Source organism: Aspergillus saccharolyticus, assembly GCF_003184585.1.
Source record: "Aspergillus saccharolyticus JOP 1030-1 unplaced genomic scaffold BP01scaffold_11, whole genome shotgun sequence".
Lineage (NCBI taxonomy): Eukaryota > Fungi > Ascomycota > Eurotiomycetes > Eurotiales > Aspergillaceae > Aspergillus > Aspergillus saccharolyticus.
Genome location: NW_020290621.1, coordinates 676,660 through 696,258, shown reverse-complemented (window position 1 = coordinate 696,258; position 19,599 = coordinate 676,660). Strand labels below are relative to the sequence as shown.

The 19,599-nt window shown below is 51.2% G+C and overlaps 7 protein-coding genes and 1 non-coding gene across 8 annotated transcripts; 5 read left to right on the top strand and 3 right to left on the bottom strand.

Moving 5' to 3' along the window:
• Window positions 1-2,099: 2,099 nt before the first annotated feature.
• BP01DRAFT_381947 (uncharacterized protein) lies at window positions 2,100-3,269 on the bottom strand (the record flags this gene model as incomplete). The annotated part of the gene is made up of 1 exon (XM_025577340.1): window positions 2,100-3,269. The coding sequence occupies one exon, from the start codon at window positions 3,267-3,269 to the stop codon at window positions 2,100-2,102; it is 1,170 nt and encodes a 389-aa protein (XP_025432301.1).
• Window positions 3,270-4,150: 881 nt separating this feature from the next.
• Window positions 4,151-5,300, top strand: BP01DRAFT_338866 (putative phosphorylase; the record flags this gene model as incomplete). Its single annotated transcript, XM_025573338.1, has 3 exons — window positions 4,151-4,291; window positions 4,363-4,759; window positions 4,805-5,300. 3 exons carry the CDS (start codon window positions 4,151-4,153, stop codon window positions 5,203-5,205), a joined length of 939 nt encoding a protein of 312 aa, XP_025432300.1. The 3' UTR covers window positions 5,206-5,300.
• Window positions 5,301-6,645: 1,345 nt separating this feature from the next.
• BP01DRAFT_28119 (MFS general substrate transporter) lies at window positions 6,646-8,295 on the top strand. The gene is made up of 2 exons (XM_025571439.1): window positions 6,646-7,793; window positions 7,850-8,295. The coding sequence occupies exons 1-2, from the start codon at window positions 6,903-6,905 to the stop codon at window positions 8,174-8,176; spliced, it is 1,218 nt and encodes a 405-aa protein (XP_025432299.1). The 5' UTR covers window positions 6,646-6,902; the 3' UTR covers window positions 8,177-8,295.
• Window positions 8,296-9,321: 1,026 nt separating this feature from the next.
• Window positions 9,322-10,224, top strand: BP01DRAFT_365064 (uncharacterized protein; the record flags this gene model as incomplete). Its single annotated transcript, XM_025576346.1, has 3 exons — window positions 9,322-9,465; window positions 9,522-9,565; window positions 9,834-10,224. The coding sequence occupies 3 exons, from the start codon at window positions 9,322-9,324 to the stop codon at window positions 10,222-10,224; spliced, it is 579 nt and encodes a 192-aa protein (XP_025432298.1).
• A 2,536-nt stretch (window positions 10,225-12,760) lies between these two features.
• On the top strand, window positions 12,761-13,892 carry BP01DRAFT_391136 (uncharacterized protein; the record flags this gene model as incomplete). Its single annotated transcript, XM_025578056.1, has 2 exons — window positions 12,761-13,473; window positions 13,517-13,892. The coding sequence occupies 2 exons, from the start codon at window positions 12,761-12,763 to the stop codon at window positions 13,734-13,736; spliced, it is 933 nt and encodes a 310-aa protein (XP_025432297.1). The 3' UTR covers window positions 13,737-13,892.
• Window positions 13,893-14,264: 372 nt separating this feature from the next.
• BP01DRAFT_t124 lies at window positions 14,265-14,356 on the top strand. Its single transcript has one exon. It is a non-coding gene; the product is annotated as a tRNA-Thr (tRNA).
• Window positions 14,357-14,911: 555 nt separating this feature from the next.
• On the bottom strand, window positions 14,912-16,312 carry BP01DRAFT_381942 (uncharacterized protein; the record flags this gene model as incomplete). The annotated part of the gene is made up of 1 exon (XM_025577339.1): window positions 14,912-16,312. One exon carries the CDS (start codon window positions 16,310-16,312, stop codon window positions 14,912-14,914), a length of 1,401 nt encoding a protein of 466 aa, XP_025432296.1.
• A 1,920-nt stretch (window positions 16,313-18,232) lies between these two features.
• On the bottom strand, window positions 18,233-19,088 carry BP01DRAFT_355956 (DUF1772 domain-containing protein). Its single transcript, XM_025574828.1, has 2 exons — window positions 18,922-19,088; window positions 18,233-18,809 (listed from the first exon to the last, which is right to left on the bottom strand). The coding sequence occupies exons 1-2, from the start codon at window positions 18,989-18,991 to the stop codon at window positions 18,310-18,312; spliced, it is 570 nt and encodes a 189-aa protein (XP_025432295.1). The 5' UTR covers window positions 18,992-19,088; the 3' UTR covers window positions 18,233-18,309.
• Between the last annotated feature and the right edge of the window lie 511 nt (window positions 19,089-19,599).

The window sequence follows — 19,599 nt, the reverse complement described above, 5'->3', positions numbered from 1 at the left end:
AGATGACTGTCGCGGTTTGTAGGTTCTGTGATTGGTGCATCCATTTGCATATGCTGGCGAACATGGAACATGATCAACGCAACCGAGATTGAGAACGTGCCGGCCTGCCTTCTGCTAGTGATGCATGACTTCATCACCTCATATGACGAAGGAGGGTGGCTTCGGGCAGGACACGCACGTCTGCTCGTTTTGAGCATGTATGTATGATATATGTTCGACCTTCGTGCGTATTTTGAATCCAATTCAGATTCTTGGTTGCATTGCAAATCTGTTATACAGCATCAGCTCTTAGACGTGGAAGTGATAAAGGATACTTACCTCAACGACGCTCGATCAGATTTATTGTTTGACAGAAGAAAGAAAATGAGGTCGTTCCCATTGAAGCGTTGAATGTGGTACTCCCAGAGATAAATTGTTGGAATTCACAAATGGCAGCGGAGTCGCTCACTGCACATAACATTTGAATACCTATGCTCCATGCTCTGAATAACTCAGTACCGACAGATGAAGGGTGTCGTGACTATCTTGAGCAATCTGATCATTTGCTTCCCCCTCCTCACCCGCCAACAAGGAAAGAAAGTAAGAAAAAAAATAACCGACTGGAGTTGACCAAGTAAGAGGATCTGTGCAGTCGAGAATCCAGTGCCATTTAAGAGTACAGAAAAACAGTTTTGAAACTCATGGAGAGACCGGGTTTCGGGATTCAAGGGAGTGGGTTTGTGAATCCTGAATCCCGGAATCCGGTGACAGTGTAATTGTCCACAGGCCGGCGGGTATACTGTATTCCCCATTTGGGAATTATGTGAGCAGGGATATAACCTTTGGGTTTCCGTATCCAGAGGAGTGTACTATGACTTACTACCATGGATAGAGATGTAGACCGAGAGAGGAAAGATTCAAGGCTGCTGCACTGATCTCCAAGCAGGTGTTTAAAGGTGTTGTTAACGGGATTTTATATCTGGCCATTGAAATAATATCTGCACCATCTTTCATAGATACCTAGGTACTACTATTGTTCCCAATCGCGTTCTTTGTACGGTGGCGCCAGATCCAACTGGGCGGGTTCAGGGAGAATTGGGTTGAATCCCGCAGTCGTCCTTTGGATCTACCTTTCTGTGTATTATCCCCTTAATTAGAGACTACTTTGTTATTAGAGGTTGTGATCAAATCCTGGGCTATCTCTGGCCTGCTCTCAACATGTATGAGGGGAATAGGACTCCGGAATTCGAAAGGTTGAACCCCGACGCAGCAACAGGTACCCCTGCTGCTGCTGCTACTTTACCTTAGCCAATGAAACTGCATCACACCTGTGTCGTACCACCTTATCCAGTCCCAAGAACAGACACCATTGGCTGTTAGCAGGTGGAAGCGCATGGGAGTTCAGCAGGACCCGTGACTTGAAGTCCGAATGCCAATTCCGTGGGGTTGCTCTCATGTATAGTCTTGCCTAGGTACATATCTACTTCCATAGGTAGGCACGTTGCATCATAGGACTGGGGGTTGACCACCAACTGGGGCGCGAAATTAGACTGATTTCCGGGCTTGTTGGTCTTTATAAGAGAGAGTAAGCCCGCTCCTGTTTCTTCAGCCACTGGGGGGGTGCAGGTGTTTCGTTCGAGTGGGTTGAGTGTTCTCTGCCGTGCTTGAAACTTTGAGAACGGTAAGCCTAACTCTGCAGGCATGTTTGCACTAGGGTTGATGCTTATAGATTGTCGTAATTCATAAATTAACCCGATTTCAAGCGGCTCAAATGCAATGGACGACCGCGGAGACTGGGTAGTACTACGAGAGCAATGAGATGCACTCAACCCGCGACATCATTTTATACTGTGCATCCACGACAACGAGGAACCAAGTTAAACAGGTTAGGTTAACCTCCGACATACTCCAAGGATGTGGTATCCTGACTACGATACCTAGTATGACGAAAAATGCCACTAATATCACCACAGGCTACAAACCCGCCCAAAGAAAGAAAGGTCTATTGCGCATCAAGTCAATCATCTTCAGAACTAAACAACACCTAGACACCAACTCCCCAATTCCAGCGCCATGTACATAATGCTACGTTCGACACTTCCTCCAAGAGAAAGTCCAACCTAATCCGTCATTTTTAGAACCGCAGAACCGAGGGTGTCATCCAGCTTGCGCCGCAGCACTGACTCCAGAATCGAGCACATGGACTGGTCCGCGTCGCCGGGCGAGGCTTCGCGTCGACAGTACGACTGCGTGAAGCTGTCGACCAAGACCCGCAGCTTGTTCAGGTCGTTCAGGACCATCTGCGTGACGATGCGGCGGTGGTCGCCCTCGCTGAGCTCGTATTGCCCGATCTTGATGGGGAGGACGCGCACGAGGGTTGCGTTTGTGGTTGGCTGCATGTTCGCCGTCTCGGTCATGGCCTCGCAGCCATCCAGAATGGCTTGATACCAGACCAGGATGTTGGAAATGACCTGCGCGATGAGCGGCGCGAAGCTGAAGTCTAGCGAGCAGGGGCAGCCAATGACCAGAGAAAGATTGCTCATGGCCTTCTGATTGAGATACAGGACGGCGTCCAGGCTGCGGGGTGACAGAGAGCTGGAGTTTAGAACGCATTTCTCTGAGGGCGCGTGGAGAGTTTGCAAGGTCTTGAAGGTGAGTGTGATGCAGGATTGGCCGTGGAGGGAGGAGACGCTGGGTGATGGGGAGGAGACGGATGAGGGGGAGGAGGTGGAGAGGAAAGAGACGCCAATTTGAATGCTGGATTGCGAGCTGGATTGATAAGGGACTCCGAGGGTTGGGGTGGGCTGCGGCGTGGTGATGTCCAGCAGCCGCTCCAGCTCCTGGTCCATAGTCTGCCAGTCCTCGATGAGTTGGAAGTCGTTCTGTCCCACGCTAGTGGGCGGGTTCGGGAGCAGCGGGTCGGTCGCAGAGAAGTCGTTCAGCTTCTCTGCAATGGCTTCGAGTTCTTGATAGCCTAATGTGTTGAAGAGGTCGATGTGTTGGAACAGGTGGTTGTCGCTGTTGTTGTCGGCCCGGTGGGGTGAGCCATTTTGTATGTCGTTGACCGGAGTGAATATGCCCCCCGTTGAAAATTGCGAGAGACGTCGTCGTCCTCGTGGTCGGATGAAGCCGTAGTTACAAGGCTTGTTGCGTGCCACACATCTGTCACATCGCGGATGCTGCTTACCACAGCGCACCTTGGATTTGGCGCAGGCGTCGCAGCTGTCGCGGGTCTTGCGCTTCGGGGGCAGCTCGCTGGTGATGCTCTCTCCCTTCTCCATGACACTCATGGTGGAGTTGTAGGGCGATGCATGATCGAGGAGTGGTGACCTTATCATCTTGATCCAGTTTGTGTTCGGCTTATCGACATGTTTTTGAAATGGACTACTGGTGTCGGAGCTTAAGTATGGTCACCGTTGTAGAGGGGATTCCTGCTCCTGTCCGAGCACGTTGTATGCACGAGGCTCAAGCTTTTGCAGAAGAGACAATTCGATCGCTATGTTGCCGAGCGTCCCAAGTAGAAATCCGAAGTATAATTTCTTGATGGATCGTGTAAGGCCGGTGTTCACATAGAGCAGCGCCAATTCCGAGCTGCCAAGAGTGGAAGATCTGCCCGCTGAATCCCGTTCCAACCCCGGCGGTGAGCCAGGCTGCATTCTGCCGTGGCCTTCTAAGTCCGCAAGAATTCAACTATACAATGGCATGATTGGTTACCAGTTCTTGTCCTGCTCTATATACTCAAAGATACCCATCATTTCTTCTTTCAATATGAGTCTGTATGCGCATCTTTGACCGTGGCTTACCTCCCCAAGGTGCATATATCACATAGATTGTTGCTCACATAAGTGGATTCTTCCTTCACAGAGAGCATCTCCACGTGCGGACCGACGCAGAGAGGGAAGCGGAAGCTCAAATACAGTAGAACCCTCGATCTGCCGCGCAAGTTCAAGCCCCGACGGGCCGAGACCACTCCCAGCTAAGGACCGAGATCGGGACCCGAGACAGGCGCCACAGCCCGCATGCCGTCGAACTCATCCCCCCCCGTAACCCCCCTTGCTTGCAACCTGGCACCGCTACTCCGTACATTCGTCTTCCCTTCTCGATCACATCCCGTTTGTGCATCCAAGCCCAATTCCATCCACAACGCCTAAGCCCGTATAATTTAGAGACGATGCCAAGCTTTAGCGCCAAACACACCCTCTCAACTCTCACCCATGCCACAGCCCTATCGGAATTCGACTCCCTAGTCCGCCGCGGCCTCGTGGTCCACTCGCCATGCAAGATCGTGCGCCTCACAGTCGACAACTTTCACGTATACAACTTCTCCCCTTCCCCATCGATACATTTAAACCAAACCACACAGTCTAACTCTGCAACTTGCAGTTCGAATTCCAAATCAGTAAATCCCTAACCAACAAACCCCAATCCGGCCAGGGCCTTCAACCGTCCGACAAGGACTCACCCGACCGACCCGCGACCTTCGGCCCTGGCAGCGACCTCGCCTGCCCCACGCCTGACCTCATCCTCGCCACCATCCACGAGACCCACATCCTCGTTCCCAACGGCTACAGCGTCTTCCGGCCACAGTACCTCCTCCTAACGCAGGACTCGTACCGACGCCAGCACGAGCCTCTAAGCCTCCAAGACCTCGAAGCGGTCCGTGCCGTGCTCTGCGCGCTCGCAACTGACGGTACTCGCCGGCGGCGGTACTTTGCCATGTTCAACTGTGGTCACGTTGCGGGCGCGAGTAGACAGCATAAGCACATGCATATCATCCCTTGTTTTGACGACGAAGATGACGAGACTGTAGATTTATCTCCAGCAGGGAAGGCTTCTAGAGCGGGGATCCTCCCTACCAACCGCAATCCGCGGTCTTGCGATATCCCCTTTGTGCATTTCAGGGCGGCGTTGTCGCCGTCCGAGTTCCGCGCGGAAGGGTACGCTAAGGTTGTGGTGGATAAGTATGTTGCTTTGCTGGGGCAGATGCAAGCAGCTCTGGGGGATTGGACTCAAGGCAGTGGTGGGGAATGCATGCCGCATAATGTGATTCTGGTCGAGGAGTGGATTCTGGTGATTCCTCGGTCGAAGGATCGGTATAGTCAGGATGTCACGGTGAATGGGGCGGGAATGGCGGGGTCGGTGTGGTTGGATCGCGAGGAGGTGTTGGAGAGGTGGTTGGAGATTGGGCCTCTGGAGGTGTTGCGTGGGGTGGGATATGCTGTCTAGAGACGGTGGAGGAGAAGGGCATGGAGCGGGATGGGGAGTGTTTGTATGGAGTGGTGAAAAGCTCGTGACTGGCGGCGTATGCTCGGATTTCCAGCGGCAGTTTTGGGTACAGTTCTTGATCAAAAAGAGATATAGAGATAGAATATGAAATTAAGCTAATCATAGATAACATGCAAGACATCATCATAGTTAAACAAATTTGCTCATGACAAACCCAGACAGAAGGAAAGCAGTCCAATCACAAGTCTCAAACTCCTCTACTCACATAGAAAGCCGAGCCATGACAGCCAGCAACCTCGACCATAGCCTCCTAGCCGTGTCGGTTGATCTCCCTCAGATTCTAACAAGCAACCGGTGGAGGTGGCTCAGAGGTTGAGCGGGATGTAGACGGTCTCGGAAGACATGGTGTCAGGCAGATATAGAGTTGGTGGGATATGTGTCGTTTGAGAATGTGAATGTAATTTATCCCCTGCCTCAATTTGCCCCAGTGAATTTGGATGCAGTCGTTGACGTGAATGACAGCAGTTATTCTTGCATCGAATCAGGGCTCATAAGGATGATACCTGCTCATGTCGAATCAATATATGCCGACACGCGTAATGTCGCAGACTCAATGTCAAGTTTACTCCATGTTGAGCAACAGTTAGTCTGAGACCAGAGTCAGAATACTCAGATTTAGACCAAGTCAGGTTCAAATTATTAGGTCAGGGACCACTACTGTGATCACACAAGGCGCTCGAGAAGCATCAAGAGAGTATCAAGTAGGGAAATGCGGGGACAATCGGACACAAATTGGCCCGTCCGCGGCCAGAAAGGGAAAAGCCATGGACACTTTTGGGTTTAGTCATCGAGCTGATTCATGTCGGGATGAGTTAATGGTTTCTGCCAATGAAACTGCATAGAATGGCCCCTCCAAAAGTGCCCGAGAGTCCGGCGGGGAATCCGAGACTGCAGCGGCCGGGCATTTCAGCCTTCTGTCACTGGCCGGATTTCACTGCTGAATCCCGATCCCGCTGATCTTCCCATCGCAAAACTACCTAGTAGTCAACAGTAATCAACATAATCCTATCTCTATCAATCCGTCTCGGTCACTTTACGCATCACCAGGTTACCAAGCACAGGGGTAATCAGTCTGTATATATTTGCTTGCCAGTGACGACTTATCTGCCAAAATATGTCTGACCAGAGCATTTCAATCATCCCACTCTCATCCTCTCTGTATACTTTCGACTATCTGAAACCCTTTATACCTCACACAACCACATCGCTTTGACCCATTATCCATGGCGACCATTCGTCAATATATCAACTTACGAGCTGCGGCCCAGGAGGGACGTGGCTAAAGCCTACACGGCACAAGACGGCGGCTCATCCTCTGGCACTTCTACTCCGGACGAAAAGGAGACGGCTCTCATTCCTGGCGTGGAACTATCTCGCCCTGCTGAGAACGATGGCTCCGTTACCTACCTCGTTGGATGGAAGAAGGGCGACCCATTGGACCCTCAGAACTGGACCCGCGTCAAAAAATGGTTCTGCACAGCAACGGTTTGTCTGATCGCCTTGGCTGTCTCTATCCCCGGTACCATCGATGCTCCCATATCCTCGGCCTTCAACGAGAAGTATCATGTCGGTGATATTGCCGGTACCATGGTAACCGGTAGAATACCCCTTTCCCACTATTCAAGGGTTGAGACTAAATGCCCACAGGAATGTATCTCATTGGCGTGGGTGTGGGCTCCCTATTCGCCGGACCTTTCTCGGAGACATTTGGTCGCAACGCGGTCTACTTCATTACTCTGATTGTCTTCATGCTGTTCATCCTGGCTAAGGCTTTGGCTCCTAACTATGGTGCCGCCATTGTATTCCGCTTCATCCAGGGATTCTTTGGTGCAGCGCCATTGACGGTTGGAGGTGGTACCGTGGGTGATATCTGGGGACCTCTCGAAGTCACCTTCAGTTTGCCCTTTGTGACTATGGCCTCGTACTCGGGTCCCATCTTGGGTCCAATCATCGGCGCCTACATCCCTGCTGACAAGTCAAGCTGGACCGACTGGATCTCTCTCATCATTGCCGGTGTTGTGCTCGCCTTTGTTGCACTGTTCCAGCCCGAGACCTACGGTCCCACTTTGTTGTCATGGCGGGCCAAGCACCTGCGAGCTGCCACCGGAGACTCCCGCTACCAAGTCGACGAGTCTGCCTCCACCAGCTCGCTGGGCAGTCGTCTCCTCGTCAATGTGTACCGTCCCTTCCAGATGACCATCACGGAACCCATCGTCCTGCTCTTCTCTTTCTACCTGATCCTGCTGTACATCGTCCTGTTCACCTTCCTGAACGGCTTCCCCTTCATCTTCACGCAGACCTACGGCATCTCCAACTCGCTGACCTTCATCATCTGGGTAGCCATGCTGGCGGGTGATGCCGTTGCCCTCTGTCTCATTCCGGTGATCTATGGCTGGACCAAGAAGGCAGCGGTCAAGGCAGCGACCAACGGTACCGCTCTGCAGGCTGAGGTCTCTCTGTACTGGGCCATGGTCGGAGGCTCGTTCCTGATGCCGATTTCGCTGTTCTGGATGGGCTGGACCTGCTATGTAAGCTGCCACCATCATCCTATCGCTGTGTACGACTGTCTACTAACACATTGCAGTCCGACATCAGCATCTGGTCCCCCATCATCGCGACCTTTGTCTTCGGTTACTCCCTGGTCACCATCTTCACGGCGACCTACCTGTACATCGTCTTCGTGTACACCGTCTACGCCGGTTCCGCGCTTGGCTTCATGACCTTCAGCCGCTATGTTATCTCGGGTGCTTTGCAACCCGCCTCGATCCCCATGTACCAGCATATGACCCCCCACTGGGTGCTCACGCTGGTCGGTATCCTGGCCACGATCATGGCGCCCATGCCCTTTCTGTTGTACAAGTATGGCCACCGTATCCGTGCCATGTCTAAGCACGTGCAGAACAAGGCTTAAGGAGAATATGCTGCCATCGAAATCATTACTGCCCTGCAGTGAACTTAATACCCCGACAGGGGCGCACACCCACCCCCCCAAGTTCGAATACTTACTTGATATGAAGACGCGCATAGATTGGGGAGATAGGAGGGAGACAATCACCTCTTGGAACCCTCTCCCACACAATATATAATTGGCGACAGCTTTCTCGTTATGAGACTCCTGTTGTTGTGGTCTTACTTATTTTGTGACATGGCTAATTCCCTTCTATGTTACATTGATCCCTGCGAAGAGACAAATCTTGGATTCCAATATTACCAGCCCCCTTGGGATGACTGAAATCTGATGTGGACTTTTGTTTCCTGAATTGATGAACACAAAATGTGGATGAGACTTTTGGTTGGTATTCCATGAGAAGGAGAAGACTGATGGTTTATATATATCTTAGATATGTTTTGTCTTGTGGTGAGGCTGGACCGGTCATAATATAATTGACTTTGTGTGCCATTACTCGTTCCTGGAGCATGAAGGTCTTGAGATTAGTAGGTACGTACAATACAGGAAGGTAAATTGGGATCGAGGATGCGGAAGATGGAGGTTTCTGTGTAAGATTGTGTAGTTTCAAGCAGTCGGTCTTCTAGACAACTTTTCCTGTTGAATGACATTGCATTTCAAATATCAGTTTATTCAAGAATATTGCCAAGCAATGGCCAAGCGACTATTCAAGTACCTTTCAGAAAAGCTTTCAGAAGACATTTTGTTCCGAAAAATGCCTGAATGAAAGAGATATTTTGAAGCACCCTATTAAGCGATTCTAAGCTTCATACAGCAAACTGAGTAGAGTGACTATGACGGCAAACGCGCGATTTATGCTGAAAAATGTTTCTCAAGAGATTCTCAATCAATCACACAGATCAACCTGCATTTCAGCAGCATTTTAGAATCGACGCGACGATTTCTTCGAAACAGGAATCAACCTGGAGTTTGGCGCTATCGAAGAAAAAACAGAAGCCTCATAAGTGCTGGCTACTTCTGTATGCTTTTACCTTCTCCTTTCTTTCTTCTTTAGAGTAGACTATTAAATTAGAATAATTTTCCTTAATGTGAGCGCTGGGCCACATCTTCTTTCTTAGTACTTCTCTCCACTGATACGCAGATGCACCATGCCCCTCTGCAGAAATTCATTTATCCTGGCCAGCCCCAACACCAGGACTAGACCTCCAGACAAGAACAAGAGCCTTCGAGAAGCTGGTGCTCAGTATGGCACCCGCTGGGTCATTGCTGCCGCGACTCGCAACAGGGATCAAGTGCACTAGACGAACGATAAGTGGAACGACAATCAGAATCCTGATTTCGACTACAGCCCATTGGCTCCGCTGGAGGCACTTACGTGAACAATGCAGCTTTGTAAGTTACCAAGCCCCAATCCAACAAGCACCATAGCCATTTTTGAATTGACTCAATCGGCTGCAAGACCAACTTTCCCCCCAGCTCGTCGACATCTACGGTCGCGATTTCAAGGGTCATGGCGAACAGCTTCCTAAGGTCTCGTGCCCCACAAGCAGCCTCCCTTCGCACCCTACTCGATCTGGGGATAAGCTACTGCGCCACGGACCCTTGCCGCGGAGAGCAGCGGAAGTAGTGATAGCACCTCTTACGCGAGCTCGCACCACAGCTCTATCTTCGGAGGTAGCAAGCCGACGACAATTCCCAGCAACCGCTCCAATTCCTACAGGGACCTGTCCAATATCTTCGGCACGATAACTGGCACTGCGATCGGAGATGACGTGCAGTACCAGATCCATGGGCTTTTCACCATCCTGACCAGCGCGAACGTGCTGAGCCCCGGTGCGGATGGGACCACCAGGACACATTATTTATCTGACGCCAACCAGCTGGAATGGGATATCAGGCAAAGTCTGATCGACTCATGGTCCGGCGAGACGAACGTCAACACCTCTATTACTGATACATCCCCCCAAAGTACAACTAGCGGCAGCGGCAGCAAGTCGGAGAATACCACTCCCGATGTAGCGTCGGGGCTGGTTCCCACCCGCAACCGATGAATCTGTATGGCTGTTTGCGCATTTAATTGACTCCCACCAATGATATCATGGATAAGCACGAATTGAGTATCCGGTGCAGTGTCCGCGAGTCAATCCCAAAAAGTGGATGCATAATCTCTTGATGAGGCGATTCTGGAAACGAGTGTCAATATGTCGGCGGGGGATCAGGATACGCGGACTTCATATGAATATAAGACATTGTATCTTCAAACCTGACTTCGATGCTTGTCGTTGTCGATAGACGTGTGTGTGTGATATCTCCAATGGGACTCTGGTCTCCTCGTAACCTTTCTTTCGTTCGTTGAGGCTGCACTCCATGAGTGTATCTGTATATGAGATAAACGATAGAGTAGATACTAATATCCTACCTTGCCCAGTAAATATTGTGAAGAGTACAAGCACTAAGATTAGGCCGGTAGGGCAGACATTATACGTCCTAATCTGACTGCGAGGAGACGCGTGATGGTAAGGAAGTACTGCGCATGTTTACCCGCAGAGCGAAATGAAGAGGAAACGAGTAACAGTAGCAGGCTTGATATGTCAGCTCGAAAGGGTTTTATAAGTTAGCGACGTCAGCAACAGCAATGGCAGCGGTGAACCTGGATGCTAATCCAGCCACATGTGGTTAGACCGAGCAGTATAACGGCACCGCCACTGCCGCCGGTACAGCCTCCTAGGATTATGGGGGTATCTTAAGCGACCAGGGGAAGAAATGAAAACAAGTAAAATTCAAAGGAAATAATGAGAAGGGATATGCGATTACTTATGATTGTGGCTGTGCAAAGCGAATCGACTGGAGTAGCCAATCAGAATCCACATTTGCCTCCGGAGCACCCCCCACTGCCTCAGCACCCCTGGGATCCTGATCGTGCTTGCCCTGCTTTCACCGGTCAAATTTATGCAGTTGAAGATCTCTCGCCTGGTTAGAGGTGTCTCGGACTTTACTCGTCCTCCTAGCCAGGAACCAGGATTGTCTTTCCGGCCCCGTCATCCGAAGCAATGCACCAAACCCGTGGTTGAAGAAAGAGCCAGAGAGCAACAGAGCCGGCATCCCCAAATTCTACATATATATACCATGGCTACGACTGGGAAAGAAAAAGAAGAAGAAGAAGAAGAAGAATCAACAGAAACGAAAAGAACTGAGAGTAAAAAAATAGCTGAGTTGGGGCTCCTTCCCCTCCAAGAGCTTTATTTGAAACTGAAGTGCCGTAGGCTTTCAACTTTCACTACTTACTCGCTACGGACTGACTGTGTTAGACTCATTTACTAAATGAGCTTTTGATGCAGCAGAGCCGAACAACCCAGCTCCTAGTCCTTCTATCTCTCGCCCTTACCATTGAACATTTAATAACATTCCATCCTTTCGACTGAAATCACTCAAGGACGCCAAGTCATTTACCCCATCTACACATTAAGAGCAAGCCTATCATCTCTACGATCGAAACTATAGTCAGAACGAACAATGTCTTCCTGGTCAGCCGAAACAACAATTGCCCTTGTGACACTACTTGCCACTGCTCCCTCATCCATACTTGTGTTTTGGGATTTCTACCTTCGTCATTACCGCCGTCGCGCCCTCCCGCAGCCCCACCATCTCGGTTCGTTGAGTCTCTACTCTGGTTCTCGGTTCAATGTCTGCCGATTCTGGAACACACATGCTAATTTTGACCATAACTTAATACTAGGCCCCACTCCGATGTCCGATCGCCATGATACAGCTGTCAATGCTCTGCCGCAGCATACCCCCCCGTCACAATTGATGACATATCTACCGCCCGAAGCACGATTTTACTATGTTGAATTGGAAGCTATAGACGTTCGACTGGTTCGTTGATTGTACCTGCGGTTTGTGGGTGATTGCTGATTTGTGTCAATAGCGCATACAACAAATGGGTGCACATCTCGAGCGCGTTTAAATCAAGGATTCAGTATGTTAGGGTCTTGCGCATTTGGCACTTCTTTTTTCTCTTTCATTAGCTCGGAGTACATATACAAAACTGGGATCAGTGGAGTTTCTTGGGATGTCGGTCGGGTATCGCGCCAAGAGCTTACGAGGTATGCCAGGAACGTCTTAGACAATATACATGATCAATAGATGGGATGGTAGAAGAGTTTTCGGTTTATGATGTCTGAATAGGGGATTGATTATAGCTCGAGAATGTTTTTTATTTTTTTTACGTCACATGTACTTCTAGACTTGAAGATCAATTGTGCGTGGGGGCTTTTGTACGAATGATTTCGGCCGACTTCGTCCGCGTCATTCATGGAGGCATTCGAACGATTCGTCCGCCGTCTAAGGTTATATGAGATCCGGCATCCACGCTTTAATCATTTTCTTCAAATCTTTGTTAATCACCCGTGTCATCTTAGCAACTCTCATCGGGATGTCAGGATAACCGCCCAAATAGAAGATCATTATCCTTGGAGGATCATACGGCGGCATCTCAACGGCACACTACTTGCTGAAACATGTCATCCCCCAGCTAGCAAACCCGCAATATTACCAAGTTGTTCTGGTGGGCGCACCTTAGAAGCCATGTGCCGACCGACCTGCCCTCGTGCTTTGATCTCAGATGACTGGTTCGACGAGAAGAAGCTCTTGATCGACATCCGCAGCATGTTCGCCCAGTACCACGGCGACAGCTTCCGATTCATTCACGGAACTGTCACTACGGTGGATCACATTAACAAAACCATACCTGTGTCCTCGTCTTCCGACAAGCAGACTGAGCAGATCGCATTTCAGGCCCTCGTCGTCGCCAGCGGTGTATCCACCCTCTTCCAGATCCTCGGCCTCAAACCAGAACGCCGTCCACCTCCGGGAGAGCTTGTCCACTTTCCGCCAAACCCTTCCGCAAGCCATAACCGTCATCATCGCCAGCGGTGGACCAGCAAGAGTAGAAACAGCCGGAGAGCTGGAAGAGAGTCTCAACGGCCGTCATCGCAAAGGGTGGTTGTCCGCTGGCCACAACCTCAAGTCCACATCACCCTCGTCACATCCGCCTCCAAACTCCTACCCGCTCTCCGTCCAGCATGGGCGACCAAAGCCAAGCGGATGCTAGCTGATGTCGGCGTGTCTGTCATCAAGAACGCCCGCTTGCAGACAGTCCATCCCGCAACAGCTGGGCAGGATCATACAGATCCCGCGACGGTTACCCTGGAAGATGGGCGCACATTCACGGGGGACATCTACATACCTGCAACCGGGACGAAGTCCAAGCCTAGCTTCCTGAATCGTAGTCTTCTAGCGTTCGATGGCAGGGTCGAGATATACTCGACGCTTCGGGTTTAGAAAGCCGGCGGAGAGGGTCTATGCTATCAGGGATGTCGCGTCATATGCGAAGCGGCTGTCGGTGCATGGGATTTGGACGGCTGTGCCAATTCTTTGTGCGAATGTCAGTCGGGACCTGTTGTTGGCTGGTGATAAAGGAGCGGCAGCTGATGATAAGGATGAGGTCTTCACGGAGGATACACGCGAGACGCAGATCGTGCCTATCGAGGCTGTTGACTGAGGATAATCGCGACTTCTTTCTTTTCTCTAGTTTCTAGCATTTCTTTCGTCCTTACATCCTCGCGGTCACTTGACTGTCTTCTAACTTCAAGGTAGTGGCCTTGCAACCACCTGTAGAGGACGTGGCGGCTACTTTGGGAGATCCGGTCCTTCCCAGCCAACAACCAGAAATGGCAGTGTGTACTGTAGCACATCCACGTCCTAAGGCATCAATATATTTAGCGCGGCAGCCTTGGGCACATGACCCACTCTGCCTGCGGCACCTCGCAGTGGAGCCTAAGGTACCCACCCAGGTGGGCCTATCCCCACCACCGCCACCAAAACGAGACCTCCATCCACCCCCAGACCATACTCTCCACCACCTCCCTCAGAAACAATGCTAATATGTATGTCATTCAATAGCCACATCATCCAGCTACAAAATGCAACTATTTGCTCTCCGAAATGTGCACACACCACCGAGAAACTGTCCAGAAAAGCTTACGTCTGCTGGGTTATAATCACGCTACATCCACTACCTCCAACAATAGCCGCGGTGGTGTAGTGGTATTAACATTGCAGAGCCCCCGACTTCGTGAGCGGGTGGAGTGCAGATTCTGGGTTCGAGTCCCAGTCGCGGCATTATTTTTTTTTTCGTCTGTCCGCGCAGTTGGGATGCGTCATAAAAGTGTCAGAGGATGGAAGATGCTTCCGCTTCTTGTGATGCCTGCGATTTAAGGTCGACGCTTGCTCGGGGTGAGCCCAGTCAGGGCAGGGAACGTTTCGGGACTGGATTTACCGAGTCCGGACGTTTGATGGTACTTTATAGGAGAGCGCTTCCTTCGCTGGCAGGGTGAGATGAACGAGAAGGTGGTAAGGCGGTATCTTTATCGCTGGAAGGAGTTGTGGTTCTGGAGGTGATGCATGGATGCTACAGTATAATAGTACTTACGGATTGAAGTGTGATATAGTTTTGGATTTTTGGATTTTGCTCTGTTTTACCTGGCGGCGTATTGCCTCATCGTCTCCAGCCATTCGAAAGGATTAGCGAGCATGTACTATGGATTCACTTTGTGTTGATAGTACTCTTTGTTTATGTTAAATCATATTTGATATGGGGTATCTGAAACATTTTGGCGCGATTAGGCTGCCCGAAAATTCTCTAGTCACGCTGGGACGAAACATTCAACGGTCATGTCAATCAGTTTGTTCGAGGTCAGCAACTTCTGTCTCCGAGCCAATAATAGTCACCTCGTCTCCAGCATCTTCTGTCTCTGATTCAACTACAGTCACCTGGTCGTCAGCATCGTCAGGGTTGTCAGTGTCCTCCGAGAAGTCCGACTCTTCATCATACGCCTCGGGCATGAAATGGTTTTCACGTTCCCCCTTCTCCCAGAGAGACTCTCCATCCTCATTCAGACCGAACCGACCCATGCTCCGATCTATGCCCGCCAGCGCGGGATCAAACTCCTCTTGACCCCCATTGATGGCAACGTACGCAGCACGTATCGTCGCGGGGAGCTGATAGCTCAGCAGCGGATAGGGAGACAGGGGCAGTATGTCCATTGCCTGCAGCTCAATTTGCAATACGTCTCTCTGATCCTGCTGACTCAACTCGTGCCGCCTGCAGACAACCTCGCATCCCCCTTCTCTGGCGGGTGGGTTCAGCTCTTTTTCGAAGTACCAGCGTAATGCCGGATGGAACTCCGCCGGCTCGAGGAGAGCAGGCCGCTTGCTTTGCGCCAGGTCGAGGAGCAAATCGTAGGTCAAATCCCAGCTCGTGCCGCCCTCGTGTCCGTGGCTGCGTCGCCGGTCGCGCAGGTGCAGGAACATCATCGCCTCCACGTACTGCGCCGGCCGCATCACCCTGGCCATCCAGGACCCGGCTCGTTCTTCTTCTTCTTCTTCTTCTTCTTCTTCTTCTTCTTCGTTGGTGTCGTCAGTATTGGGGTTGTCGGAATCGGGGAAGGGTACGTCTGCACTCACCGTTGTGTAGCAATCGAACGGCTCGTCTTCCTCCGCGAACAGCTCCTCCGCCCCCGTGGCTTCAGCCATAGCAGGCAGTCCCAGAGTCGGCGCTCTGAACAACCAGAAATACTGCTCATGCGCGAAGATGCGGAGTAGAACATCATTCCCGGGGTCTTCGACCGCGTCCCCGCTGTCCGGCTCGGGTCCCACGCTCCACAGCTGATGGTGGCGCGCCGCGTCGTACGGCCCCCGGTGCACGTAGAAGGCCGCCGAGGGCGCCCACCATGCGTCGATGAGGCGCGGGCCTTCGGAACTGGATGGGTGGGGTGCTGGTTTTGGCCAATTCTGCATCAACGGCAGCACCCTCTCGGCGCTTCGCGGCGCGTCGTCGAAGCCGGCGGCGCGGAGCACCCTGACGGCGCAGGCGATGCGCTGCCCTGGAATGTCGAGGTCGATGCATGGGTCGAGCAGGAGGTTGTCGGTCCAGTTCAGCGCGCGGAAGAGGGCGCGGTTGATGAGGACGACCGGGATGCCGTGGGCTTCGAGGTGGGTGGTTAGGCGGTAGATCCAGGGGAGGTCGATGGTGGAGAAGCGGGAGTAGCGGAAGGGGGGTATGTCGCTGGGAGGCATTTTGAGGGGTTTTGGGGCTTGGTGGGTTCCTTTGGAGAGTTTTCTCAAGTGTGGGTGCTAGGAGATTAGGGTTGGTGTTGAGGAGTGACGTTCTTTCTATGGAATCCTTTGTATGGGGTCTATATAGAGGTAGTTTGATTGTCTGTAGCGGAGATTTACATGTATGTTTGCTATGATTTCCGGGTCAATAGATGGTCTGAAGGGGGTTTTCTTTAGTTTTTCTGGTTGAGGTTTTGGGGCTATAGGAAGTAGATTAGAGGTGTGTTGCTTTGCATAGGTGCACCCTTGTGAGATATTGGACCCATAGTCGGAAGCGGAGATTTGCTAGTAAATAGAGATATATGTTTCAAAGTACCTGATGTGAAAGGCATGTCTATAGGCTCGTTGATTAGAAATTGTCCTAGACAGTGCATCTGCAGTTGACTCCGGTTATACCAGACGCCCTGTGGCATCGGCTTCAGTTTGAATTTTATATTGAAGAATGCCTCTGTTCTTGTTGTACTTACTGTATGTAACCGTGTTACTGTCAAGTACTATTCTTCGGCTGGGGTCCCCGCTTCAGCCCTTATCGATGATTGGAACCCATCTTATCTGATTCTGTCTATCAAATGCAAACCTGCGGGGAAATGGGATTTGTCTTGGGCTGGAGAAATACGCAATGCACAATTATTGACCACGAATTTTTAGACCTCTAGAAGACTGCTACACAGTTTTGCTCTCGTATGGGACTCTGCCAAGCCCCGACATGTCGGTCCCACCCACTGTCGATCTTGAACCCCTGGATGGCGTTGAATCCCCACCGTCATCTTTCTCGGTCCCACTCTTTCAGTGCCGACTCTTGTTGTTTTTCTGGGACTAGTTTGTGTGGATGATTTCGAGTTGATACTTTGTAGACGAGGAGGACAGAACAAACGACAAGACAAAAAGACAATGTTCTAGGAGCGTATCTCGATATAATCGTCCTAGAGCAACGCTCCGGTCTTTGCAGGGTAAAAATGTGTATCATTTCTTGTTGTCCACTGCCTGGTGGGGCTCATACAACACGATTACAGGTTGCACTGATCAAGAAGCACCCTGCAGATTGTTATTGGCCGGGTTTGACCCAAAGACATTCCACAGACAATCAGGTACCATACCGCTCAACGATGAATCGTACCGTGGACTACCACGCACTAAGTACTAACTTAGTAGCTAGTAGTAGTAGTTCCTTCCAGTTAGTCAACTGAGTCCCCGCATGAGTCAGCTTGTCTAACCTGCACCTGATAGCTCCAATTCAACTGTACTAGCGCGATAGACAAGCTTGCTGTCGGCAAATCCTGGTGGCACTCCCGCGCTCTGAGCATTTTGCTGAGAGTTGGGAGTTGAAACAGAGACAGGCCTCATACCAGAGAAGAGTTTCCAGATTCATGCAGCGCTTGAAGTGCAAGGCGGGCCCACCTCAGCCTGTGGTGTGATGAGAATGTGGATCTTCCGCTCTAGTACGGAGCGGATGTCGACGAGGGTTTACCACTAGACACCGCGCTATGGTAATCGAAAAGAGGGAGAGCCCAAGATCTGTCGCTTGTCAAAAAATCGCTGGAGGACGGGGCGGATCCGTCTCTTGGAGAAACGCTGGTATAGGAACGCGCGATCCGTGCAGGTATACCTGCGTTAAAAATCCTTCTGAAGGGCGGTGCTGGTCCCAATTGCGTCTATGCATCGCACAGGGGGCCAGAGACCGCGCTTACATATGCGTCGGAGAGGGAGGAGAAGTACATGACGGTACTGCTTGCCGACGACGGTGGATGTAGCGGCTGCATGTGGGAAGCAGACGATCCTGGCCTTGTTTGCGAAGGATGAGTGAGCAAAACTAATTGTAGAGACTGCAGAAAGACGAACCAGCTGCTGATACCCAGCTGTTTGCTTTTAAGTGCAATATAAAGCCTATGCAGAATCACATATCATATGATACAATACTTCATATCCAACAAATTTCAGTCCTCGGGGGGGGATATAAATCAAACACAAGCCGCCGCAATACCAACTAATCCCCCTGCCAACGGCAAAATACTCCTCGCCCCATTCAACCACCCCCACCGCTTCAGCAACTCGCGACTCTCCATCTCCTCCTGCGCCGTCAACTCTGCCGGCGACTCCGACAACCGAATCAGCGCAGCATTCGTCCCCTGCATCACCACAGCAGTGAACGGCACGATACTCAGCACCAATCCCGCCGCTGCAGCGTACCACGCCGCCGGACTTACGGTGCTGGTACTGTTGCTCAACCGCTGCAGCAACTGCGGGGGTTCGACGGCGCGGGAGACCGTCCAGGCGAGGTAGACGAACGCGGTGGCGGTGGCTGCTGCGATAGGTGGGTTCTGGGCCTTGCCGGACTCGTAGATTTGATGCCATGTCTTAATTATGAGGTTCAGCGGGATGGATTTTGTGTTGGTGGTGGTAGTAGTGCTGCTGCGGAGGAGGGCGGGAACGGTGAGGAGAGATAGGGAGGCTATATTTCCTGTTGGTTTGAGTAAAAGGGAATTAGTTGTGGTATGTGGAAGTTGGAACCACTTTCTTTGGCGGGAGTTCCAGTAAGATTATTGAAGGGGTTGGTTAGGTAGATAATTTACCTGACAGCCACGCGGCGCCACTGAAGCCGATGGCTTGGGCGGTGCGGTAGGCGAGCGGGTGGGTTGTCATTCTGTTGATGTCGACACAAAACTCCGTACTGTGTGGGGATGGCTTGTGATAGCGCGGTTTGCGCGGGATGAGAGGGTCAGGTGAGGGTGAGGGTAAGGGTGTGAGGGTGCAGTGCTTATATATTATCTCCTAGAGTGTAAGTTAACTAGTAGTTAACAGCTCGCAGCTACGTAAGGAACCATCTGGCTGGCCGTAGGGCTGAAGTGGGGCGGGATCGAGATCGGCGACGTAAGATGACGGCATGACTTCATGACTTTTGGGGGTGGAGTATTTGTCTACGGTTGGTAGTATTTACAGTACTAGTATGTGTTTGACTGGATGAGAGGTGATGGCTCGAGGAGTTGGTGCTAATGGAGTGAGTAGGTATACTATAGATACTCTGTGGACTGGATTTGGATTTGGCGTTGGCAATGCAGGAAATACCAGTCCTCAATACTTGCTTGATTTTGCTCGAGTTGTGCTGGGTGAATTATGGGTTGACTGCGTGTTCTACCTTTCTCGTTTGTTGTTCAGAAACAGCAACCATAATGGTGCTTATCACTGAGTGTTGGGGTAAGCTTTGTACAATATCCCCACAGTCCGAGTACACTGAGGGAGTAAGTTCCAGT